This window comes from Micrasema longulum, unplaced genomic scaffold, assembly GCF_059751315.1.
Source record: "Micrasema longulum isolate JH-2025_06_02 unplaced genomic scaffold, ASM5975131v1 h1tg002966l, whole genome shotgun sequence".
NCBI lineage: Eukaryota > Metazoa > Arthropoda > Insecta > Trichoptera > Brachycentridae > Micrasema > Micrasema longulum.
In genome coordinates, this window is record NW_028280079.1 from 1 (window position 1) to 21,840 (window position 21,840).

At 32.0% G+C, this 21,840-nt stretch overlaps 2 protein-coding genes across 2 annotated transcripts; one reads left to right on the forward strand and one right to left on the reverse strand.

Moving 5' to 3' along the window:
• The first annotated feature begins 13,426 nt into the window (after positions 1–13,426).
• Positions 13,427–14,162, forward strand: Blos4 (biogenesis of lysosome-related organelles complex 1 subunit 4). The gene has a single exon (XM_088241567.1). It carries the CDS (start codon positions 13,616–13,618, stop codon positions 14,084–14,086), a length of 471 nt encoding a protein of 156 aa, XP_088097693.1. The 5' UTR covers positions 13,427–13,615; the 3' UTR covers positions 14,087–14,162.
• A 2,973-nt stretch (positions 14,163–17,135) lies between these two features.
• Positions 17,136–20,398, reverse strand: dUTPase (Deoxyuridine triphosphatase). The gene is made up of 3 exons (XM_088241568.1): positions 20,139–20,398; positions 19,915–20,051; positions 17,136–18,447 (listed from the first exon to the last, which is right to left on the reverse strand). Exons 1-3 carry the CDS (start codon positions 20,240–20,242, stop codon positions 18,245–18,247), a joined length of 444 nt encoding a protein of 147 aa, XP_088097694.1. The 5' UTR covers positions 20,243–20,398; the 3' UTR covers positions 17,136–18,244.
• Positions 20,399–21,840: the final 1,442 nt, after the last annotated feature.

Genomic DNA, 21,840 nt, shown 5'->3' on the forward strand with positions numbered 1-21,840 from the left:
ATTTGCCGCCAGTGTTTTAGTGAAAATCACCTCAAAGGCGCTGTACAAGTACAATAAGTATACCAACACGTCTTGCGGCTGTAATTCGTTTATTTTTTATAAGTACAAACTGAAACGATTTTTTTTACCAGTCTGTTTTTTGGTTAGCCGGTAGATATTGCTTTTAGCAATAAACCCGCCCAAATATTTTTCGTACGTGAAGTTTAAATAAAAAAAAGTATAGAAAACCAGCCGAAAATTGAATTGAATTTTGGTCCAAGAACATTCTGGAAATTGTCCCTCTGAAGAGTAGCGCTGTCAAGATCTGAATCACCTCTCTAGAATACCTAACGTCAAGGGCACTTGTGAAAGAACCGTCTAGTTTCTAGTAATGACTATCTCGCCACGGTACTAGGAATTTGGTACTGGAATTATGCACATTACTGTACAAAACTATTTTTATTGAATTAATTCATTTCAGGCCTGGATTTTCCTTGGGGGTAGTGGTTTGAGGGGCAACTCTTTAAATATTTTTTAAATATTTGAGTTAGTCTTATGTAAATCAAATTTTTTGTGATTGTATTTTTAATATTGATGTGCCATGTGCTATTTTTTAATGTTCTCGATTGGTATAATATTTGTTGTTCTATGTTGTACAAGATTTTTATTATTCCCAACTCAGCACAGGAATTTGGTCGTATGGAGTTGGAATATGTGTCTCAATTATTGTAAATAAAATTAATACTGTAAATAAATCAATAATGAAGAAGTATTAGAACATTTATATTCATTATCATCTTATCTTTAATATTTAAATCATTAATTTTGTCACGAGACATTTTAATAAATGTTAGTCAATTTTTGTGTATAGCCACATACTGAGTTTTTCGTGTCTACCGGTTTCGAGACGTACTCATGTTATTAGAAGCCGACACCACCGTTCCCTAATTATAATTTTAAAGTTTTAACAATTTATTTTAAATAGAAAATAGTTCTTAGAATAGTTAAAGAGACGGATTGGTCTTGAAACCGGTAAGCTTAGAAAAGTCGGTTAGTGGTTATATACAAATACAGTAAAACTCCGATTATCCGGATTAATGCGTGACAGACGTTATTGCTTTTGAAATAATACAGCGAATTGGAATCACATTAAAAACCTACTTGAACATGCCCAGCAAAGTGAATTGCATTATTAAGTTAAAATTAAAAACACCTCCTTTATTTTTTTTTCGCTGATGACGATTTGGATATTTGGCAATCCGGATGACTGGAGTTCGTATAAACGGAGTTCTAATGTATTTACTAATATTTACATTATTATCGCATACATATCTTACGCGTCCGGGGACTATGAAATATTTTAATGTAAAAACATGTTTTCAAATAAATATTTCATGTCAGGAATCGAATCCGAGACAGTTTGCAGAGTAAGTGGGCAAACGCGCTAGCTATTTGACAGTCACCCGGACGAAACCTTTTAGAGAAGTATAATACTATTTTTAAACATGTAATTATGTAAGTATCAACTTTACTGAAAACACCTTTGTAAATTAATTTTTAAAGGAAGTTTAGAAAATCTTTTAAAGGGCTCTTTCGAACAACAACTGGATTAAATCAATAACACATTATTTTTGACAGGTATTCAAAAAAGCAGAAAGCAAACGAATTCTTGAATAATTAATATTAATTTTCAGGAAAAGGAAATTCAATGTGCAAATTTCTAATAAATCACTAAGTTTCAATCGAAAGTTTGTTCCGGCAAAGTATGTTAAAAGGTACTTTTATAAAAATAATATTTCAAATCGAGGGGATGGGCGTCTTTCATTGAATAAAAATATTTTCCGATGTAATTAATTTTGTTTTTAGTAAATAATTAGTGAGGAGAGAAACAGTGGATCATTTATTAGTCCGCACCCAATGGTGCATAGGACACCGCATCGGAATTCAAAACGTGATATTTCATTACACATTTAAGTATTTAACTATTATTTTATTAAATTTCATAATAAATTATAAAATTATTTTTTTTATTTATGTACAGTTAATCTTAAGACAAATCGTAGCGTCTCATGGATTATTTATAATAATCGTGGAGACAAGATGATCAGCCTTACGCTTCAGGCAGACAATTGATATATTTCAATGGGAAACCACCCACTATTACATATATTACACGTCCACTTTACCGGGAGTCGAACCCAGAACGTCAGGTACGGTAGTCAAACGCACTATCAAACACAAATACATATATATTACCGCATCCCTAACTCTACGAGACCAAAAGCCCTGTGTTGAGTTGTGATCCATAGTAATGGAAAGTGGAAGCATGTATATTATTAATCAATACCAAAAATATATTTTTTTAATTATTACATGAACATTTTTAATGCGTTTACTCTTTTATTCTATTTATTTTGACACTTTATATACATATACAATAAATATACACATAAGGGCGGGCATATTGCCTTAAGGCGATTTCTTCCTACCTACCCAAACCGTTCAGTTTGAGAAAATTATAAATACATGGACATATTGAATCTTACAATTTTACACAAAAATTAAAAGCAAAGATTAACAAAAATAAATATATATATAAAAAAAAAAATAACACTATGCTATGAAGAGAGGAGAGGGGATGGAAAGGAAAGAAGAAGGTTAAAGGAACAATTTAAATATTTAGATAGTGACATTTCAATCTTGACTTAAATGTAAATAAAGAAGGGGCGTCTAACATTAGTGGGTAGGTTATTCCACAATCGAGCGGCTACTACTGTGAAAGAGGAGGCAAAAAAATTAGAGCGATGAAAGGGTATTAAAAGGTTTATTCTTAGTTAGGTTAGGGTATTCTACACATTTATTCTTTAATTTAATGTAATTGTATTTTTTTTTCCACTTTAAAAAAATAATTCAAACCATTTTAGCTGGTTTTATTGAGTTCTTCCTTTTCTTTTTGTCTATTTTCTCAATATATTTTTTGTAAAGCAACATTAAAAAAATAATATACATATGTTCATTAACATATTACAACAGAGATGAAGAACATTTAAGAAAAGGGTAATATAGAAGTCGCTCGTGAACAGCTCCCCAGGGAGTTGAATCCAGTCCTTGTCTACAAAAATTTGGACAAACTCAAAATATTGTTGATATGTTCATTATTTTATATGTGTGTATAACATTATGTCTGTACTCTTTTACTTTTATTTTTATCTTAATTAAAACTAATGTCTAAGCTGACAAACGATGTTTAAATACTATATATTTTTCTTTTCATATGTATTAAAATATTATATGATTTTTTCTTTTATAGATTGTATTATGTATCAATCATTTTGAATTAATTTTCATGCCTTGTATTATCTTTATTTTGATATTTTTTAAAACATTTTCACACCCTTTTAATTTGTAGTGTATCATAATTTCTATTCTGCTTTTGTAAATAATGTTATAGTTTAAAATATAAAAACGTCTGTAAATAAATATTGTTACCTGCATGTTCCTAAATAAGTTTTTTTACAAAAACTCCTTGGGAATATTATATAAATTGTGTGTAATATGTTTTCAATTAAAAAAATAAAAATATATATTTATATTGTAATAATGTGTGTTTAAAAAAAAGACTATTGTATAATATTATGTTTAGATTTGTGAAAAACTTTATATGCAAGTATGTACTATTTTTGTAATTCATTTATTTATTTTAGTCGTTTTTGTTGTTTTTCCCTAATAAAAACCACGAAGCGGACAAATCTCCACTTCACTCCAGCCGAGGGTAGCCATCGAGTCAAAAACGATGGTCCAGGGGTTTGTTTCTATTTTTTTACACACAGAACCGTGTTCTCCATCCTGCCTGGACGAGGGTAAAAACTAATTTAATTTTCAATATTATTTAGAACAAATCATTTAATTCTACAAAATGACTCACTTTTTAAATAATTGAATGATTAAATAAGTACCAACACTACCAACTTAATACGACGGAAATGATATCACAAATATGCTATTTATTACATTTTGTGCCGAGTGTCTATAATAATTAAGTACACTTTCCTTAACTATTCAATGAAACAATAATATTGTTTAAAAAATTTAAAAATTTAAAAGTGTTATTTATGACATCGATAATAATTGGAATTACTTAATATTGTAGATCTATACGACTGTAATATGAAGGTTTTTTTTTATTTTTATATAAATGAAATATACGGATGTGAAATAAAACTAGATGGCGACAAACTATGGTATATATTCGTTAATACTATAAATAATAGTCAGCCTTTTTCGAATACAAAATAGTCGGTCGGCATATTGAATTTACTGTGATTTCACACAAATTAAATAAGTAGTTATATTATTTAACATAGAAAATCAAGGTTGGTGCTTTAAATATTCATTTTAAATAAAAATATTTCAATAAATTAGTAAAATATATCGTTTTATTTGATAGTTTGAAGTGTTGTGTTCACGAAAACGATTTCCAAAGGTGTGACTTAATGACGTCATCAGCGTTTATTTTAATGATTGCAGGTACTCTACTGGTTAAATACCTTCATTGACATTATTTTAATACTCAACGGTCTTTGAGTGTGTCCAAAGGTATGTAGACAGGTTGGATTTCCTCCCTAGGGAGTTATTAAGATACAAATTTGTTGCAACGGAGAGGGATAACATTATGAGAAGGAATATGGAAGTCTAGGCATTTACAGGATTTATGACCTGTCATTTGCTGGTTTAAGTGACCGATTTACACACTGTGTAACATTCACCAGAATGATTAACGTACGCTACGTTTAAATATTGCCTAAACTCTTATACTTGTTGACTTTTGAGAAATAAAAGAGCTGAAACCTTCATTGATATGGGTGAGATTCATCTGGCTGAATTATTTCACCTACTAGGCAACGCCTGAAAACAATTTTTAATTTTTATGCTTCTTCTTATACCCGTTAGTTTAATCAACAATGTTTTGAGTTTGTCCAAATGTTGTCCATCCATGAAATTTGTATGTTTAAGCATAGGCAGAATGGTGAATATTATCACTTGTTAAGAGTCATAAGCCCTGTAAATGCCTAGACTTCCATATTTACTTCTCAATTGTTTTGCCTCTCTGTTGCAATTATTATAATATTAGTCACTATAAAGCCCCCTCCACTCAATATTTTTATCAGATTTGTTCAAAAATATCCTAACAATTTTATACTACGCAAACTGTCGGGTATATTTTATGCGGGTATATTTATTAGTGTTTAAAGGTTAATAAAGATTTAGTTAGAAAATTATAAAATAAATGATAACAGACATCATATCACTTCATGAAATTATTATTTACCTATTCGGTTTATTTGGCGAGATAAAAACACACATAATCTATACGACTAAAAATTGTTTATCTTAAATATCAGCCGAAAAATAATCATGATAACCTGAGAACTTGAAAATAATGTATGTATTTTATGAATGGCTCTTTTTATCACGCTTTAGTTCTAAATTTGTCAAACCATTTTTGTGTTAATATGTTTTAAGAAACGAATTCCAGGCCTTGAAAACAGAACCTTTTAAAGTAATTTAGTCGTGCCCAGGAATGCAGTAAATTTTATTTCAACCGTCATTCTTTTGGCATGACTCCCTCACATAACTTTTCTTACTCAGCAATGGCGCGGCGGTTAGGATAGTCACCTACAATCACCAACACAGGTGTGTAAACATTTTAAGTAAATACACATTTACATTTTTGAACGAGGCACTAAAAAAAGACACTGTTATCTTCCTCAATCGAAGAGTGGCCTATTTCTTACAGAAAACCATCGAAACAACACTTTCGATAATGATAATATAAATATTAAACTTTCTAGACAACGAATTCGTGATTATTGACAGAAAGGTTATTTTAGAGTTTACAGGATGGTATGAACAAAGCACTTATTTAATGTATTGTTTTTAATAACATAACGCGTTTTTGTACCCTTAGCACGTGAGGGTGATGAATCTGAATAAAAAACTCGAGAAGCAGGTAGAAGCGGGAATATTAGGGAAGGCAGGTAAAGGTGAGGCGACGAAGTAAAGGCAGGTAGGTTATACCCTGCACGGCGCACGGCGCACGAGGTAGCGAACCGATGCATTTACCTTTAGAAGATTGTGACGCTGTTCCGAGGGCTACCAGAGAAAGAAGTGCAACTGCTCCTATCAGACTCCCACGCGACATCCTCGGGCGAAGATCTCCTTCGCCCATTTTCAAAAGTTAATCCCACTGATAAACACTTCACGAAAATGATAAACCATCCCACACGGGTGACAAAAAACACACTATCACAGATTCAAATAATATAACCGTCACAGATAAGTTAAGCGACCGCTTCTCAGAACGGGTCTCTACGTCGGCACACCTTTCGCAGGTAACGCGATAAACTTATACTCGTAACTTTGCACAAAAACTTTTCATCGATGCGTTTTTTCCTCCTGCGGGCGGGGAAGCCATGTTCAAACTACACTGTAATTATTGATACGCGATTGATGATAAGCTATATTCGCAGAACAACTCGTAAACGGTCATAGTTGTCATGTTAGCGGTTGCCGAAACATCGCGGTACTACGTGTAGGCACGCACGCAACGTAGCGCGGACGACACTCGCGTTCCACTCTCGGAAACAGACTGAACTGAACACGAACTGAGAACTGAACAATCAACAAGTTGAGTTCGGAACGGCGCTGCATTCGGCGCGAAGTGCTTACAAAACTTTCCGATCATGCGCCTAACTTCATACTGATGGCGCGTAAACCTTCGATGGCAAACCTTCGTCACTGCAAAACTGCAATACTTCGTTTTCTTTATTTTTACGTACAGTTTCGCAGAAAAAAAACATTTTCAAATTGACCGAAACTGAAAAACGAAGAAGTTCAGTGCTTACCGAAATTTCTAATCATGTAAATGGGTACTAGAAACGTAAAAAATGCATATCATTATAAACTGAAGACACGTCCCTATATCGTCATAATTTATAAATTATTCATTCGATCCATTTGACCATAATAAACAGATTTCGTAGAACAAGAGAAACGTTACAAGTATCGACGCAAAGCGAAAAAAAAATATTGAACACAATTTCCCACTCATTTTTTAATGTAGACCTTCTTTCGAATTGAACTCGGAACCTCAGGCATGATAGGCAAACGCACATACCGGTTCACCGTGAGGTAGACCAATCTCCACTGGATTTCCTTTTTCAGGATTTTTACCTGAGAGTATATAGATACGGAGTCGAAAACACTCGTTCGGGGTTTTAGTTTTATTTCACTCACAAAACTGTAAAATTCATTCTGCCTGTACATGGAAAAATAATTTCTTACATTTATAACCTTAATTTACTATAAATCAACCATTTTAATTATTTTGAATTTATATAGCGCCATTTTCAATACGTCCTAGCTGCAACTTCCACAACATTCTGTTATTTTTTCATTAAAATAGTATGTTATGTTTTTTGTCCTTGTACCCACTTTATTATTTTTATAATGCATTTTGCAAAATACGTAATAATAATAACAGTGCTGAAATTTTAAAACACGCGTCATTCATTACCGTACATGAGAAATATTGAATTATTTATTTCTTAATCAATTCGTTTTATCTTTTACTATTTATCAAATGAATTATTTACAATCAAGACGAAATTAATTTGTAAAAAAATATTTATCAATTTTCTTTGCGGTACACAGTTATTATTGTTACGTACCTAGGTACTTTATGTTAGAGAACCCTGTAACGTTAAGGCACATTAAAGACGATCTCAAAAATCCACACGGCACGATAAAATTTCATAGGTTAGATTGATATTTATTGCATGATTTACAGGTTGTTCTTTAAACCCTGTCACATCCGAAACTACGATGATCAGTATGGGCAAGAAGACAAATATTTAGAACAAATTTTTTTTTTTTAAATTTCAATTAAAAAAAACAAATGGGGTCTTACTTCTGCAGGGAAGAAGTGAGGGGAGCGCGGCGCAGTATCAGACTCCTTATTTTTTAAATTTTATTCGTTCTAAAAAAATATTTTAATGTGCCAATATGTCTTCTTGCTTATACTGATCATCGTGGTTTCGGATGTGATAGGGTTTAATAAACATTATATTTTCTGTATATTTTCATTATTTATTTAATGGCATGTAAACGCACCAATCAGGACACCGTGAGGCCGACTAATCTTCACTCGATTTCTTGTAGCAGGATTTTTAACTAAGGGTAGCCACTAATTAAATAAAATCAACAAAGTATGTTAATCCTCCCTAATTTTACCGTGTCTTGTGGATTTGGGCGATGCGTATGAAATATACTTTATTTCGATATTTTATTTATTTTACAAAAAGGTATGATAACCGGCTAAGTTTTATTTAAGACGTTTTGATTTTCTGATTAAACTTAGGGAACCTGCAATTGATTATAAAGTAATTTAAAACGTAATAGACGCAAGGAGAATCGTCATTTTTATGTACCCTGGTACCCAAGTTTGATTAGTTTATCTTAAGAAGTTTTATATCAATTTCATAAATATAAAAATAACTTTGTGTTTTGGTTTTCCTTTTGTTTTAATTTATATCTTTGATTTGTAGAAACAGTATGCTTCAAAACCCAAAACAAAAACGTGCAAATTGAGTAAAGCGTAAAGTCTGTTGTTTCTCTAAGTTTAAGGCGATTAAACTCTCTTGAATGAAATTCGTTTGGTTTTAGAGGTATTTTATTTATTTACTTATTTTTATTTGGGAAAAAAACATCAGTTTTTACATATATTGTATACGTATACAGAAAATAAGAATATATATAGCGTGTTCTTTAAACCCTGTCACTCCCGAAACCACGGTGATCAGTATGGGCAAGAAGACATATAAGCATATTTAAAAAATATTTAGAACAAAGAAATTTTTTTTAAATAAAATATTTAAAAAAACAAATGGTTGCTTACTTCTGCAGGGGAGAAGTGAGGGGAGCGCGGCGCAGTGCCAGACTCTCCCTTTCCCCTCCTCGTTTCACCCCTGCAGAAGTAAGCAACCATTTGCCTTTTTTGATATTTTATTTTTAAAAAAATTATTCGTTCTAAAAAAATATTTCAATGTGCCAATATATGTTCTTGCTCATACTGATCATCGTGGTTTCGGATGTAACAGGGTTTAAAGAACACCCTGTACAAACGAAAATTGTGAAAACAGTGAATATAAATTTTTCACAGCGGTGTAAGCTATTGATTTAGTACATTATCGTTATCAAAATAAAAGCAATTTAACAATTAAGAAATGTAAGGCACTTAGAAGTTGCAAATAAAATAATAATACATATATTTAAATACAGTAATAAAAATAAAGTAAATATAAATAAGATAAATTTAAATGTAAAGAATAAGAAAAGAAAGAAGTTATATAAAAATCATGTAAAATGTGTCAAAATATAATAATGAACATACAAGTGCATCCATAATTACTGACATCGTATAACTAAACAGGCGTACTGTCCATAAGGAATCTTGTATATTTCATATAGGAGAGATGAAAAATGTCTGCGTGACCGGAGAGAACAGTATTTTAATGACATGCGCTAAAGACAAAGTCGTTTTTCCTTGAGTTAGTCCTAGGTACTGGCAAATTAAATGTAGTATGGAGTCTTGTTCTATACAATTGTATGTAAAAAAACACCAATACAGTATATTTATACTCATCCCCCTTCCCGCACCCAGTGGTGCATAGAGCACTGAATTGGTAAACCAAATGCAGCGTAGTTCGATCATCTGAGACATGAAGTAAAGGTGATCAACTTACGCTTCAAGACCTAGTATTCTGAACGGAATTGCGCGCGAAGAGATCGCTCTTCTAGCGTGTATCTAGTACGTAAATACGCGTTAAAATGCGTTTTCTACGCGCGTTTTTTCTTTCAGAATACCACCCTAGGTGTAGATCCAGGAACGATAAATATTTCTTACCCACCCTCCTAGAAATCGAACCCAGCACCTCAACTATGGAAGGAGAACGCGTTAACCACTTTACAACGAGGCGGACTTACCTCCACTTGATTTCCATATTCAGAACTTTTACCTGAGAGCACCAAATATTTTGATTTATAAAACAAACACATCACCCATCATTTTCCCCTGTAAGAGTAAGCAAAGATGATAGAACGCTATTTCACTGTCTTTGCTACATTCATACATCTTCTCATGCACGCCCGCCGACTATTCAGAAGTAAGACATGTCTATTCTCAAGTATTTGTTGAATTTGGTCATTCCATGTTTTTCTCGGTCTTCCTCGTTTTCTACGTCCATTAACATTCGCATCGTCTTTTTAGCTCTTCTTTAAATATCTATTTCATTATTTGGGGGTGTAAAAATTACTTTAGTAGGTATGTAAGTGTAACATGATTTATTTTGCGCTATCTGTTAACATACGTCATCTGTAACCACTTTTTTAAGGTTATGTTAGGTAGGTGTTTATCTTTTTATATTAATCATGTGTAGCGGACAATAATTGTCATAATATGTATTTTAATATAACTTTCCTATTCTTCATGATTTATTTCACAGAAATAATGGATTACATTTTCAAACAAAAACTTTAGCCAATAAGTTTTCAAAGAAAATACAGTCATGGGTACCTTAAACAATAAAACGTTAATAATAAACAATAATACAAAACGCACATAAAGGGGAGATTCTTGATCATTTATAATGGCATAACTGCGACATTCCTTATTACATATTTAAAATAAAAACTTATTAAGAATATTTGTAACGTAAATTTTCAGGCTAATATAATGAGGAAGTTCAGTGTTTTTTGTTTAAATGTTCTTTTATTTGCAAAAATAAATAAATGACGTATCGTATTACAATCGCATTTTATTTTTTTTAAGTTTTACCATTTCAAATTTCTCCACCCATGACGTCACTAGTCGTCGGTGAGTTGTGCTGACTGGAGATCTATCCAACGCTGAATTTGATTACAACAACTTGTAATGTAGTTTTTTTTTTAATAATTGATATTTTTTTCACACATTTTCGAGAAACTTCACCGTACAATTTAATGCTCTGATTTTTACCGTGTGAAAGATTTTTTTTACATCCAATTTTCCGTAGGTAGTACTGAACTTCATCATCATAAAGAAATACACAATAAAAGAAAAGATGTAGGGAAGTTTTAAAAAAACAAATGGGGATGTTGTCCTCATCCTTTTCCCATTTATTATGTTGCTTATCTTTACAATTTCTAGGAAATTCCCCTATAAAATTGAATAATATCATAAAGTATTTGATCTACCTATTTATCTACCGATCATAAAAAAAGTATGTAACGTTTTGTTTTAACACAATATTGTATTCATTCCTTTTCGTGCGTCATTCGTTAAAAAGGCATAAAGTGAGGTAAAAAGAAATCACCTGAGCTGGTATTCCGAACGCAATTATCTAGCCGTATAGCGCGTTTTAATATACTAAATACGCGTTGTAGCGCGCTGTAAATGCGTTCGGAAAACCAGCCCTGGGATATTCTTTACTGCAATCACGACTGTTCAATGGGGTGCCTTTTTGGGCTGTTGTGTTCCAAAAAACATTATTAATTAAGGAGTTTATAAACCTCGAACAAATATAAAGAATGATTCGTTAGACAATGTTTGAGTATGTTCAAATGCTTGCAGACTGGCTGGATTTTCTCCCTAGGGAGTTGTTCATATTTAAATTTATTTCAACAGAGAGGGAAAAACGTTTTTGAGAAGGGAATATGGAAGTCTAGGCATTTACAGGGCTTATGACCTGTTATTGTGTAAAGTGGCCACTTAAACCAGCCAAGGACAGGACATAAGCCCTGTAAATGCCTAGACTTCCATATTCCCTTCTCAAAAACGTTTTTCCCTCTCTGTTGAAATATGTTTAAATATGAACAACTTCCTAGGGAGAAAATCCAGCCAGTCTGCAAGCATTTGGACATACTCAAACATTGTTGAATTACCACCTGGTAAAAGAAGAAGTATACAAATTGGAAAATTGTTTTCAGGAGTTGCCTAGGAGGTGATTTGGTTCAGCCGGATGAATCTCACCCACGTGATAAAGGTTTCAGCTCTTTTACTTCACAAAATTCAACAGATGGAAATGTGGATGTTCAAACATGGGCAGAATGGTGAATGTTACACAGTGTGTAAAGTGGCCACTTAAACCAGCCAATGACAGGTCATAAGCCCTGTAAATGCCTAGACTTCCATATTCCCTTCTCAAAAACGTTTTTCCCTCTATGTTGAAATAAATTCAAAAATGATTCATTAGCTTCAATTGACATCGCAAAAATTTAACATGGAAATATCCACTGATAAAACCAAAAGCCTCACAACGTCAAAAAACCCGGTGAGATGTGAACTAGTTGAGGATAATAAAACCATAGAGCAAGAGATGGAATTCATGTATCTCGGAGTTGACATCAGTAGTAAACACTAAGGTGATTTGGACAATGCAACTCTAAAACAAATGAACAAGGCTGCAGCAATATCAGAGTGCTTCAGAAATACCGCGTGGGGGAATAAACTCATGAGACTAGACAGTAAAATAAGAATATACCAAATATGTGTTAGACCGATAGCCACCTACGTAATAGAGGTAAGGGCACACTTCCAAGACAAAATCTCGGCTGAGAAGTCCGAGATGCGAACTCTTCGATCCATAATTGGAAACACGCTGCGAGACCGCATGAGAAACGTCGATATTCGGAGCACTTGCGGTACGGAATATATTGTAAGATGGTGAAGACAACAATGGCGGTACTGAAATTAACATGTCAACAGAATGGCGGTGGACAGACTTCCACGTATCGCACTTCAAGGGAACTACGAAGGAAGAAGACTCCTGGGCAGACCCCCGAAGAGGTGGCACGATAGCTGGCTGTCAGCGCCCCAAAAGGAAACAGCGGCACAAACAGATCCACAAGATCTATAGAAAGAACGAAATAGAAGAAGAAGAAAAATCTCTTATTGAACTTCTCACGAACGTACCTGTCCCTTTTTATTAACTATAAAAAAATGACGAATTGTTTATTTTATGATATAAGAAAATCAGTTTGGAATTTATAAAAAAATGCGAAATGATCGTAGAAAGGGAAATCCAAAATAAGATTAATGAGGTAACTGGGATTTACTTGTCATATATGACTATTAACGCCATCTTTTGCTCAAAGTAGGCACGATATTTTTATTGAGTGCAATGTCGCTAAAAGCTTTACTGTAAAACCACGAGATGACTCTTTAAATAATGTTTTATAATTTATTTATTTTTATTGCTCACATTTTAATTTCTTCTCTTTTACTTCGATATTCATAAATTAAAGCTTATGTCTTACAATCGAGAGTATAAATTTGATTGATCGTTGATTCGATAATAAAAAAAAGAGTATCTACTTTCGTGAGAACATCTTTTTGTGTACGAGCAACACTAAATTTACCTGTCAACTTTAAATGTCAAACTCCGAAACTCATTGTGGCGTATTACAATATTGTTGACGTTTTCATTATTTACTTAAGTTATTATTCGTCCAATGATCTAGCAAAATAAACACATTTATCCACTTGTATTCTGTTCACTGTGCCACCGTCTCTGTCTCATTTTAACAAATTTTCCTTACAATGTTGGAAAGTATCGCAAATAACTATGCTAATTACGTTAAGGTGGATGTCAACAAAGAATTACAACCCATCCACGATACAATTGACGAGCTGCAAACAAGATTGGAAGAGTTCGAAAGCCTCATGAAAATGGTAGAACATGAGAGCGATGATGTAGCCAATAACACATTTACAAAGATTATTACATTTGCCAGTGAAATAACAGATTTATCGAAACGTATCGACAATCTACAGTTGTTTGTTGACAAAGTGAACGAAGATTTGACAGTGGTAGAAAAGCAAGTAGATCTGGCGGAATCGCAAATCGGAGTACCAGAAAATAAGATTAAAAATCTGTTTAAACCGTTCTTGAGCAAAATATCTAAAGATTTTCCCACTGTTCCCGATACGAGACCTGATAATATCCATAAATACGTGGCACCAGAGATTTTCAATACGTCAGATTATTTCCCAAATGATGGCACCGTCTAAAATATAAAATAATGTTTGACCTATTTGTAAAACATTGCAATTATTGTTTTATTATTAAATGTTATTTATTATTGTTTTTTTACTTTTTCTATTTATTTGTATAAATGAACAGAATTGAATGTCTCCTTTACAGGAAAAAAGTGAGTCAATTAGCATCTATGCCAGAAACTAACATATTTTGGAGGTATAACTTTTATTTAACTGTATAACTCGCTTACCCAATCAAATGCTTTTTTTAAATAATTTATTTTTTATTTACATGTACATTTTTTATTTCATACAGGACATACCAAGCCAATTTATAAGGCTTGTCGGTGAAGATCCTTTACATTAAAAAATATGATTACACTATTTGTATTATAATAACTACTAACTTAACTATAAGGAGCGAGAAATTAAAAACAAAAAATATGTAGATAATATTGCAATTATAAGATAAAAAAATAATATTAAAAAAGCTATACAAAACAGGAATATTAAAATTTGAATGGAAATATGTACATAATAGGCATTATTTTTTTATGATTTCTTTATATATTATCTATACATATATATATTCTGTTCACTAGGGGCCCAAAATATATTTTTTTGCTACAAAATGAATGACCAGAATCTGCTACCAACGTCGAATTTTAAGGATCTGGGCGTTAGATTTGTGAGCACCCCTGACATTCATGAACACATAGAGACAATCAGTGGTGATGCATTGAAGATGTTAGGATTTGTTCTGCATACTGCCAGGGTTTTTGAAAATACCCGCGTACTGAGAAGTCTTTACAACTCCTTAGTGCGTAGTAGACTTGAGAGTGGCTCGATGATTAGGGGGCCACATGAACTGAAGTACTCTCTTATGATAGAGAAAATCCAAAAGAAGTTTCCGAGATATCTCTACATGAGAGTGCGGGTATCATCTTTGGCTCTACCCGACGGAGTTTCTCCGGGTAAGCTTAGCTACAACAGTTAAGAGACTAGAAGGAATGTGTATTTGACTATACATTTTTATCGATTGTTGCGAGGTATAATCGATAATTCTGAAATTATGATGAGCATTGGTTTGTATGTTCCTGATAATTACCTAAGACAGTGTTAGCAATGTTTGTTTCATTTTTCCCTTTTTGGTTATGCCTGTTGGAAAGGCTACCGCTATGTTAAACAACATAGTTCTGGATGTTGATCTGTTCCATGTATCCGAAGGGGTTTTCCGGAGCAGGATTCTCCTACTTTGACAAGAGTATCTTTTGAGTATTTTTTTCTTTTTATAATATGGATGTCTTAAATTTTACTTTGTTATGTAAATGTTATTTTGAAATAAATTAATTGAATTTAATTAAATTTCTATTCTATATATATATATTTTATTTTATTCATGTATAAACTCCTGATCGAATAGCCATTCTCTATTTTTACCCTTGTCTCTCTTGGTAGTGCCATTTCTAAGATCGTTTGGCAACAAATTGAACACAACTGGAACCACACATTTTAGTGTTTTTCTTCCATATTTGTTGTATCTCTTTGGAATCAATAAACTTTCATCGCTTTTTCGTTGTTCCAAAATGATACAGAACCACAGAATTCCTCGAACCGGCAGCGCCTTAATAGATCTATATGGTACACATTAATTACTCCTCATTTTGTAGATATCATTATAGGCTATTTTTTAACGATGGAGTACTGTAAAGTCTGGATCATTTTAAATAATAATAATCATGGTTCACTAACAAAAATTACAATTTCTCTATCTACTACATACATACTTAGGTAAAAGATTTCTCTGGATTATGTGTAGTCTGCCTAACTAGGTACAACCTGTTTTAAGGCAGACATTTTTATGCAAAAATGTACAATAACATGACTACCTACTAGTTGATTTCTTGTAGTAATACAATATTTAAATATATCATTTATTATTTTTTAGTTGTTTTTGTTTTATAAATATAAACTCATTTTTAAAATCTAAATCTAGCTTAATGTCCCCTTCCCATCTCTAAAGCATAGGCCGTCAACCTTTTGTTGTAAGAGGGCCAAATATTTCATCGCACTTAGGCATGTCATTACGTAATACCTACATACAATATTGGAGTACAAATGCTTCAGTTTTAAAAATAAAATGCAAGAATAAACACAAGAGCTGATGACAATCTGTATCTCATCCGTATCTGATAACCTGTAATCTTAATGGGTTCAAAAATTGACTGAATTTGTTTTAGAAAAGCTAGTGCGCCAACAACTAACTTTTGTTTAAATAGATTTAAGCATATCAGCTTTAAGCTGCTCGCTTAAAATTAATATAATATAATAATATATTTTAACATTTATTGTAGTTTTTTTAAATCAATGAGGTTTTTGTGGCTGCATTTGACTTGCAAGTTTTTTATCTAAGTTAGAATTTATTAGTAGAGACGTGTAGTATTGAACCTAAATGTGAATCTGAAAACCGAGGACAGTTATTTGTTTTTTAGTAATTCAGAATTGAACAAGTTTGCTCACAAACACATGTACTACCAAACATAGTGATTAGCAAACCTTTTTAACTCCTTGTAGTTTTCAGAAGGAAAAGGCCATCGAAATCCATCAGCTCAGTTTTTTCCTTAAAAGAAACTTTAAGCGAGATATCACTGCAAATTGAAAAAACATTGATTTGATCATCGCTTTTTACGTTATCGATGTCTGCTGCGAAGGAGTTTTCGAAAAACTCTATTTTATGTGAGATCTTTTTAAAATCAGCAAACAGGTTTTCAAACTCAGTGTAATCGTGTTTTTTATTTTAGTAGCTTGTCAAACAAAATGTTAAAAGTTTTCTTTAATAAATATCGTCCGTCATGTGCATTGCGTTGAAAATCTTGCGAGCTGCACCAAGAAGCCTCGCGGACCGTACCAAGACGCCTCGCGAGCTGCTGGTTACCGACCGCTACCTTAAAGTATCGGGCTGTAAGATAAGGGGCGAGTGCTTTAAAATTATCAGGTTAATTTTATACATCCCCATTTTTTCAATCACACAAAGTGTGATCGTGATAGCTATTTTAATTTACGGACCTAGCAATAAAACGACTTTATTTTCAGGAAATTTTTAATGAAAAAAGCAGCGGTGCAACTTAAAATATCTTATGTTAAAATCACAGGTTTTCACTTCCAACCAAACTTATTGTCACATTTATCAATAAAATAGTTAACAACATTACAAATACTCAAGTGTAAGTACAAAATATTTACCATTATAAATTTTATTAGATTTTAATTGAATTTCTTATACAGCATCTACAAAGCATAATTTGCAATACAAAAATTCCAAGGAACAAAGCAACATAATGAGATTAAACTAATTTACACCACTTTGTAAGTTGCTGGCCCAAAGCAACAGAGAGAAAAACCCGAAATTTACAATTGTGAGATAAACATGCAAATATGTAAAATTATTGTTTTCAAATGATAAAATATTGAAGTTAGAAAGTTTAACTATTTGAAATTATAGTATAAAATTTGTATATGGAGCACTAACTTTGTGGTTATTTACTATAATAAAAACAACCTTGTTTTTAACCACTTATAATGAATAACCACAAAGTAAGGGCTTCAAATATAAATGTTATATTATGTGCGAGTATGGCAAAAAGAGCACAATTATACAAAAAACTATCGGTATAGAAAAAAAAAAAAATAAGTGTTTTTTTATTTACTATTTGAATATATAGTATTTGTGATCTACTTCAAATAATTTAATTCTGTCAGACGTTTTGCAAACCTAAAAGTCCAATTATCTCTGTTTGTGTTTTTCAGAGATATTTCACTGTTTTTTTGAGCTAGCGATGTGTATATTTTTCAAACAACTCTGTTCTAAAAAACATATTGAAGATATTGTTTCATCCAAACTAACCATTTATGCTATTGTCAATGCTTTCAAATTATGTTACATGGCATTTTGCAATTATTTGAGTAGTGAATCCGATACATGGGAAATTTTCACGTAAAAATATGTATTTAATTTTAGTATAGGTGTTACGCATTTGTCTGGTGATTAAACTGCCTATTAACACAGAGGGCACACCAAGTATACGCATCCAATAAATTAATAAACCTGATTATGGGATGCATTCAAATTGTACTATTTTAATTGTATTTTGCAAGAAGTTTCCGAACATTATCATATGTTAAAAGTGGAGATTAATTGACGCCAGTAGATCCAAATCCTCCCTCACCCCGGTTAGTGTCACTCAGTGAGTCGAGTTGCTTCAACTCCGGGTAGTAAATTTTTTCACAAATGAGTTGAGCGATACGATCCCCTCTGTTCACGGCGAAGTCTTTATCGGAGTGGTTGAACAACACCACTCCTAAGTTTCCACGATAATCTTCGTCCACAACGCCGGCTAGAAAAAAGTTTCAAAATACCAATTAATATTCAAAGTTTCGTCAACACCGAATTTAAAAGTTTTGTTAACACAAGCTGTTTGGGAAAGGCTATTACATAAGTATAGAATATTTACAAGACAAAACAGCTTGGCAATTAATGTTCGATTGGTATTAAATTTTAATTGAAATTGTTTACTTGATAACAGTTGCGGGAGATTCTATGAATTGTATGTGAAAAACGAATTGAAATTGAATAAAATTAAAATTATTGTTAAAATTTAAAATCATTGTCAAAGTTCAAAGATATACATTTGAATAGTGGTGATTTCGAAAAATGTTTATTTAACGACGCATGAAAAATAACATATTTTCAAAGGCTAAACTAAATGTTGCATAATAAATTTTTCTAACGCAAAAATATTTCATATTCTTTCTCAGCATTATAAAAGTATGTAAATGTATTGACTTTCACATATACTCAAAAATAGCCAGTGTATCAGTACTTCCGAATATTTTAGCAGCTTTTTTTAGTACTACATGCAATATTAAACCACAAAAATAATGTGTCCTCACTGGAATAACCCGTGCTGAGGATCAAATTATTATCAAATGTTAAATTATTTTGGTTATAAAAGAAGTTTATATTATTTTAAAAAATAAATGAAAAACTAGCTATTTATGGTATAAATTGTTGAACAAAATAAAGAGAAAAATATAAAACAATAATACTGATAAAATAAAATTCATTCAATACTATGTATCTAATACATTCAATATTCATTTGATTAAAGAAAGTTTCAATGCAGAAATTCACTTGAATAAATTATTAGCTGAACTGTGAGAAAATATAAATCTAATTGGGATAACTTTACGCAGAATGAGTTCATTCGAAAGAAAGTCAAACTTAAGAACTAAAATAATTTTGAATTATGGACAACTTGCTTTGACTCCAAATCTTATCAAAATTAGTAGAAATTGATCAAACTGGATGAATGAATTCATTCAAATGCAAATATACCAATCGGCAATTGAAAAATTGATCCAATTTCATACCGAATACAAATAGATTATTCAGCTATGTATTTTTTTAACAATTTTATGTAGAATACAAGTAGATCAATCAGCAATTAGAAAATATCTGCAATTTCAAATTGAATACAAATAGGGCAATCGGCAATGGACAAATTTATGCAATTTCATATCAATTACAAATAGACCAATTTAGGGGGTTAAATGCAAAACCGCCACTGTCCATGATCACTGTTTTAGGGAAGACTAAGAAAACCAATAGCCAAATGACTGTTTCTTGTAAGTTCAATGTGCACATTCAACTTAAAATAAAGTCCTTTCGCTTTCTGTTATATCAAGCACAAGTTGCACATATAACTTAAAATAAATAATAATTTATTAAAATTGTGTAAATTCATAAAACTGTAATTGTACGCATAAACAAGTAATGAAAACCAAATTGGAGTATTTTTTACCTCCGACATCGATGAAATTCTTGACTGCTAATCCGGAACGTGGCGCCACCCTTCCATAGCACCCATGGGGCAGCTCAATTTGAATGTCGGTTTTAACCAACTCTTTGCCTCTAGCAGGAACTACGTAGTCGTAAGCGCTGAAAAATAAAAAAATAACTTAATGTTGATAAGCGTAGTTTAATATTTAAGACTATACTAACAGGGTGTAATCATATTTATATTACCTTTTAAGATCAAAGCCGGCAGCGAACTGAGACCCTTTTACAGGAGGGAAAGCATGTTCTGAGAGTTTGGCGAATTTCAGTACGATATTATTTTCGACAGGCATACTGAGCAGTTGAAGATATTCAAGACAATATATATTTAGTTATTAAACACTGAACACTGCAAATCCCGCAGAATCTGCAAAATACGAGCGAAAATCTTGTTAACTGCACTGACTGCAATCACAGATAATGAAGATTTTTGGCGCCAAACCAGAGACAATATTTGTCTCAAATATAATTATGATATAATGAAAAATATGTGAATGACAAGAGTAGATAAAGTACCTACCATTAGACTTTGCGGGCATTTACAGAGCTTATGCAACACCACGGTGATGTTGGCTTGTGACACATCATTTACTGGTTTTACTTATCATTCTATATAGTTTTATATTTTTCAATATGCTGATTTTTATAAATTAAAACAATCTTAAGTGAATGTAAGATTCTTCTGAGTTACTGCACCAACCAGGAAATGCCAGAAAACACGGAAAACATGTTAATATTTTGAATAATAATGCTCGATTGTTCCAATTACGTGCCGGAGTGCTCAACTGTATGAAACCGGAATTCCCGATGAAAAAAATAATGTGTTCGAACGCGTAGATTGCATATGCATCATGTATGTATATGAAGTAATGTTTACATTAGATCTAGGTAATATTATTTTGTGGTATCAATTATTCCCTTTGTTTGTTAAATTAAACACTGTGTTGAAACAATATTAACCATATTTAGCTCCATTGTTAAAAAATAAAATGTATATATTGCTAAAGGGCGGCCTCCGTGGTGTAGTGGTCAAGACGCTGGACTCACGCATGGAAGGTTCCGGGTTCGATTCCTGGTGAAAACACAAAAATTAAAATGTGATTTTTCTCAAGCCTGGGTGTTCTGTGATGTGATCACCACTGTAATTGGGCTTCCTGGCCTGTTGTAGTGCAAAAATAAAAATAAAATAAAAATAAACAGGTTGACATTTTGGTAAGCACAGACACTTAAGTTATTAAGACATTATACTTAAGTATGAAATTTGATCAAAATATAAAATGATATTTTGAAATTTTTTATTATTTACATAGATTTAATAATTTATTATAAACAATTCACTTTCTGATTTTTTTTGGCAAAATTTAATTATACCAAATCAAGTTTTATATGACTTTGAAAAATTTAATTTTGAATTTCTATTTTTGCTTAATCTAAATATTTGCGTTTTGATAGCCAAATTATGCAAATTACTGTAAGTATTTTAAAATTCGGATTAGGACCCGAACTTCATTTTGAACGACTACCGTTCTAGGAAGGGTAAACTGTAAAAAATTGTGTTTATGCGCTAGTAGTTTATACCGTGTCGCAATCGGAAGTAGGTACATTTGGTGTATTTTTTTGTTGTTTGTCTCATATATACACTACATCTATTTGTTTATTATAAATATGTATGTAGAACTGTCGATTTCCCAAATAAAATAAAATATGTAAAAGGTACTGGGAATTATCTTTAGTTCAAATTTTGAAAATGTAATTTGGGTGTTAATATATTTCAATTGCCTCTTTTATCATTCGTGCATTCTAGTTTCTGAAAAATCTCTGTGGGAAGACTACATAGGCAAAACAACAAAATGATATTGAATGTACCTGTTGCCGACTGCGTACTGACACG